The 5,712-nt window shown below is 38.6% G+C and overlaps 1 protein-coding gene across 1 annotated transcript in view; it reads right to left on the reverse strand.

The window, feature by feature from the left end:
- Window positions 1–5,712, reverse strand: part of LOC112117767 (potassium channel subfamily T member 2) — a 287,927-nt gene that overhangs the window by 62,800 nt on the left and 219,415 nt on the right. Inside the window, exons 17-18 of the mRNA XM_026655747.2 lie at window positions 1,984–2,213; window positions 235–451 (exon numbers count right to left, since the gene is read on the reverse strand). Of these exons, the coding sequence (XP_026511532.1) occupies window positions 235–451; window positions 1,984–2,213 (447 nt within the window). The remainder of the gene's footprint in view (window positions 1–234; window positions 452–1,983; window positions 2,214–5,712) is intronic.

Here is a 5,712-nt window from a genome sequence, read left to right on the forward strand (position 1 = left end):
GTCCAGCATGAGTTGGAATGTTTTTCTCATTTCAAAATAGCCTTAAGAAGCTTTGACCAATTCATGATTGCACTTCTGAAGAGGAAATCACTTCGCCCTGGGGAATATTGCTAATCAGAAAAAGAGCTGCAATCCTGTCCCCATTGGCTTCAATGGGAGCAGAACCACTCTCTACATTTACCCAGTATTAGCATTTATGAATAGTAATGTGCTGTTTATATTAACTGTACATACTCTAAACCTGTAGAAATGTCATCATCTGATGGAGTAGTTTCATCCTCTGACTGGTCACTTAGAAGATCACACGCTTGAAGTGATGAGGAGTCTGCAACCTCCAAAACAGGTGCTATGCTAGATCTTCTGCCATTTTTACTTCCCTCTGAAGGAAGGGTTAGGGTAGGTCCACTGGAAGATCTACATCCTGTATCTTGTAAATCTATAGCCACGGTCCCTGAAACAGCATCAGAAGCAGCTCTCAATGTACAAGTCAATTAAGCATTTAAAAAAGGGTAAATTATGCTTATTATGGATGATCTAAAACACAACCAAATATTCAAATAATATCTGTTTTGGCTATGTATAAAAACTACATTAAAATATAATGTTTAAGCTACATCCAGTGTAGCCTTACAGCACTGAACAATATACAAGGCAGTTTCTCATTAATATGGTAATAAATTTTTTCCAAATACATATCAGTCTATGGCATTTAAAAACATATTCCATGCAATCAGGCTGTGAGAATATGCACAAATAAATTGCAGATTATATTGCATTTATGAATGCTGTTATATATCCATAATAAGGAATTTGACTTAATAAATCTGAATATTATAACCAGAGAAATTTAAGATTTCCAATTGTGTAAATGAGATCAGAATTTGACACCTTGACTCTTAATGCCTTTGTTCTTCCTGGTTCTGTTACATCATGTTTCTGGAAACAAAATAGAGTCTGATGAGTTGTTTGATGGACTAAAAGAATGTCTGGTGACCTGGACATTGGGATTTTACCTCCTAATTTATGCCAGTAAGAGATACTGGTTCCTTGTACAAGAAATGGGAATAATTCTGATCCGACTGATTAGCGTTTAATATTAGGCCAATTTGTAGTGAATTAGCTTGTGATATTCATATGAATGTACAAACTATAGGAATTCATCTTTTGCATATAGGAATTCATTGCATGAGATATTTTAGATTGTTGGTACATTTTAGCTAGATTACCATCAAATGTATCAATTAAACTTGTGTCTTGAATTATGAATTATACTTTTAGACAGCAAGAGACTGCAGCCTTTTGTGACTAAACACTTTCAGTATTTGCTACAGGCCTGAGTTCTGGACTCTGCCAACCTACACTCAGTGGAGGAGAAGGGAAACAATGATACAGGTGGTCTTATGACACTTCTATGCTCCCATCCTAATCCTGGCACTCGCTAGGATAATAGCCTATCTTAGGCACTAGCTTTTGACCATGTCTGTGGCCCTAAAGGGTCACCCCCAAGCACATCCCTTTTTCTGCTTGGACATGCCCTTTCAGCTTGCTGAGTGACATGGGAGCTGGTGTGGTTGCTTGATCACCTGGATGTTCTTCCATGCTCGGGGACCTCTTCACTGGCTTGTTAACTTGATATTACAGCTGCTTTGCACCACTTGGGATCTGGTCTGAACTTTGTGGGGGTTTTAAATAACCTTATGAGTTTCCTTGGCAAGTGACTTGTTAGACAGTATTCTCATTTGCATAGAGTTGTATGTGATGTTGTATTTCTGTATATAGCAAGAGTATGCCATTTATGTTGATCTTGTTGGAACTTCTTTTTTTTTTTAAATTGAATATGTACATTTAAACCTAATGAAGGAAAATGTTTTCCATTGCATAGGGCATTTTCTTTTAAAATAGCTTTGCAGTTTTAGTGTAGTACATTTTTGAGCTTTCTTTTCTATAGTTTCAGAATATTTTATGAGATTTACCTGTACTTACCCATACTGGCAATTACACTGTGCAAGGGCAACCTAGAAGGTCCATGGTAGTATGATTTGGATTCATTATTTTTTCTATGATGTTCTTGCTTTTTAAAAGCTGAATTTTCTTCTTTGGTAATGTTGATATAAAAACATATATCTGTAGAGCTCATAATATATCGAGGGCCTGGATTCAGCAAAATGTTTTTGTTATCTTCCCTCCTAACACCAATCAAACAGACTCCAAACCTTAATTAAAGAAGGAAAATACAAGGTTTATTGAATGTATCTCAACAAAACACAAATTACAGATTACCATAATGGATCCTTAATTTAGTGTTATTTACATGCTGCAGAGTCAAAACGTGCACATTCTTGGAAAACAAATATTTGAAAATACAGTATTTAACAAAATTATTCCCAAAACAGACCATCTGTGATCAAGCACAGTTCCTTGGGAGTTATGAATCCCAAACCACTTCAAAAACTTTTTATTCTATAGCAGTATTCTTCCGATGTTGGGCCAGTTAATGTCTGATATCAGACATATAGTCCCTTCTGAGAATACAATAGATGTATGGAACTCTGTTAATTCATCATACTAAGCTGTTCCATTTTTAACCTGTCAATGGAATTGTTTTCAGATTCCCCACCCTCCCCTAATTTAGTCTTAGGGTTTTTGATCAGTAGTAGAAAATAAGGAATTAAAAAGACAGCCACTGTTCTAATTTTATAATGTTGAAAATGAACTCTTATATATAAATATGATTGCAGGATACATTAAATGTGTACATTCATATTACAATATTTTAAACCCCTAATAATCTATTTATACACTCTTTATCAATTGATTCATTTTATTAGAAACAACCTTTTTTACCAGAATGAAGGTAATATACATGAAACTGACATTTGTGCACGCATACTCAGCATAAGCTTGTACAAATGAATGTGTTCAAAATATCTCAGGACACATCTGAGGTTAAGGTGATCTGAAAATATAGCCTAGATTGTCAATAAATGAGATAAGACTGATGAATCAGACCCTAATTTTTGAGGATGGGACTGTGGAATGTTTGACGATTAAAATATGTTGGGGGGGGAGGGGAATGATTCTTGGATAAAGAAATGGAAAGGTTGAATGTTGATATCTGCAGTGTGCAGGAGACATAATGGAATTTGAACGATGGGAGCACAACACTGACTCATAGATCTTTTGATTGTTGCACTCCTGTGATGCATCTGACAAGCACAATGATGTTCCTCTGATTTTGTCCCTGAAAGTGCAATCTGCCATACTGCCTTGGCAGGCTTGCTCTCCATACTTGATAGCAACCATTTTCAGTTTAAGGTAGAATGTGCAGTAATTATTAGTGCATGTGCTCCAGCTGATGCAAGGCCTGATGCTGAAAAAGAGGCTTTTTATGCCACATTGAATGACATTGTATGTAGTACATCACTCCAACTGCATATTGTCATAGCAGGAGATATGAACATGAGAATTGGCCATGATAGAACTGAATTTGAACTGGTTCTGGGACCATACAGTTTATCAGAAGAGAGATCGGATGATGGTGTGTGTCTACTTGAATTTGCTTCCACATATGGACTATTTTCAATGTCTACCTGGTTTCAGCACAAGAATTGCCATAAGTATACATTCTGGTATCCATGGGGAAACAATGCAATCTTGGGATTTCAAACCAGAATGAGATCCTTGACTAAACTCATTCAGGATGTATAAGAATTTATGAGTGCTGCTCTTGCTCTGGAATCTGATCATCAAACCCTAATAGCAACAATGATGATCTATTAATAAAGTTTGAGAGATGGGTATCTACTATATCAGAGGTTCTCAAACTGGGGGTTGTGACCAATCAAGGTTATTATGTGGGAGGTTTTGAGCTGTCAACCTCTACCCCAAACCCCACTTCGCCTCCAGCATTTATAATACAGATGCTCCCCAGGTTACGCAAATCCGACTTACAGAAATCCGCACTTACGGGAAAAGTTCCATAAGTTCTGTAAGCTTTTGTGTGTGTGTGTGTGTGTGTGTGTAATTGTCAGGTATACCTTCCCACCTGATGCAAAATTTGACTTATGCAAGGCATTCCGGAATGGAACGCTTGCGTAAGTTGGGGAGCGTCTGTAGTGTTAAATATTAAAAAAAGGTTTTAATTTATAAGGGGGGGGGTTCCCCACTTAGAGGCTTGCTGTGTGAAAGGGGTCACCAATACAGAAGTTTGAGAACAACTGTACTATATCAAAAACTTTCAGTGTTGATAAGCTTCATAATAAAGTGATCACTAAGAGTTATGTGGTATCCATTTCCAACAAATATTCTATAGTGGATGGCTAGTTGTCTGCCATAGAGGAAGAGTAGACTTCATTTTGGGATTCTATCTCACAGGCTGCTGGAGAACAACTCGGACCCAGCAGAATGACAAACATTAGATTACAGATGATACCATCAAATTATGGGAGAGGAAAAAGTGATATGGTGCAGAATGGATGCACTGCAAGGTCAGAGTTGAGTCAGTAAAAGGAGGAAATGGGCAATAGAGAAAAGTCTTGAACGAGCAAGAGGGCCCGTCAGAATGCTCACAATCAATGCTGGAATAGTACAGTGCAATGTATTGATGAAGCCTCTGAAAGACATGACCAGAAATGTGTATCTGAGACTCTGAAGGTCCTAATTGGATGTCCATATTTGCCTCTTCCACCAGTTAAGGACAAAATTGGGAAATACTGCCAGCATATTGATTCACAACTTAAGCATTGGAATGCACATTTTTGTGAACTAATGAACAGATCAGCACCAGCATGTAAACTACAACTTAATCCAAAAACAAATCCATCAGAAAAAAAGGCTGGTGAAACAGTTATGAAATGATAATTTTTTTAAATTAATGGAAATATCCTATCTCCTAGAACTAGAAGGGACCTTGAAAGGTCATTGAGTCCAGCCCCCTGCCTTCACTAGCAGGACCAAGTTCTGATTTTTACCCCAGATCCCTAAGTGGCCCTCTCAAGGATTGAATTTACAACCCTGGGTTTAGCAGGCCAATGCTCAAACCACTGAGCTATCCCTCCCCCCTAAATAAAATACCTTGTGTTGATTATTTCATCAGAACTTCTTATGAGTGAAGCCTATATTTAGTTCACTGGCTTCAAAGAGTTGTCTTAAAAGTTTGGGAAACCAGCCACATTTCAGAAGAAAGCAAAAGGGGCTACATTATGTCTTTTAAAAAAGAAGTGATCATCTTGATCAAATTATAGGGTAATAACACTACTGTCAATCCCAAGGAACAAAGAGTCCTGTGGCACCTTATAGACTAACAGACGTATTGGAGCATAAGCTTTCGTGGGTGAATAGCCACTTCGTCAGACGCATCTGACAAAGTGGGTATTCACCCACGAAAGCTTATGCTCCAATACGTTTGTTAGTCTATAAGGTGCCACAGGACTCTTTGTTGCTTTTTACAGATCCAGACTAACACGGCTACCCCTCTGATACTTAATCCCAGGGAAGGTGTTTATGCAGGGCCGGTGATACCATTAAGGCAAACTAGGCAGTTGCCTAGGGTGCCAAGATTTGGGGCCGCCAAAAAGCAGTGCCCCCAATTTTTTTTTGGCGCCACAAGCCTGGGAGGGGAGAAGAATTTGAGCGGGGGCGGTGTGCTTGGGGAGGAGGCGGAGCAGAGGTGAGCTGGGGTGGGGAGCTGCCGCACGGCTCCCCGGGGGGGGG

Source organism: Terrapene carolina, unplaced genomic scaffold, assembly GCF_002925995.2.
Source record: "Terrapene carolina triunguis isolate 2854851 unplaced genomic scaffold, T_m_triunguis-2.0 Scaffold211, whole genome shotgun sequence".
Lineage (NCBI taxonomy): Eukaryota > Metazoa > Chordata > Testudines > Emydidae > Terrapene > Terrapene triunguis.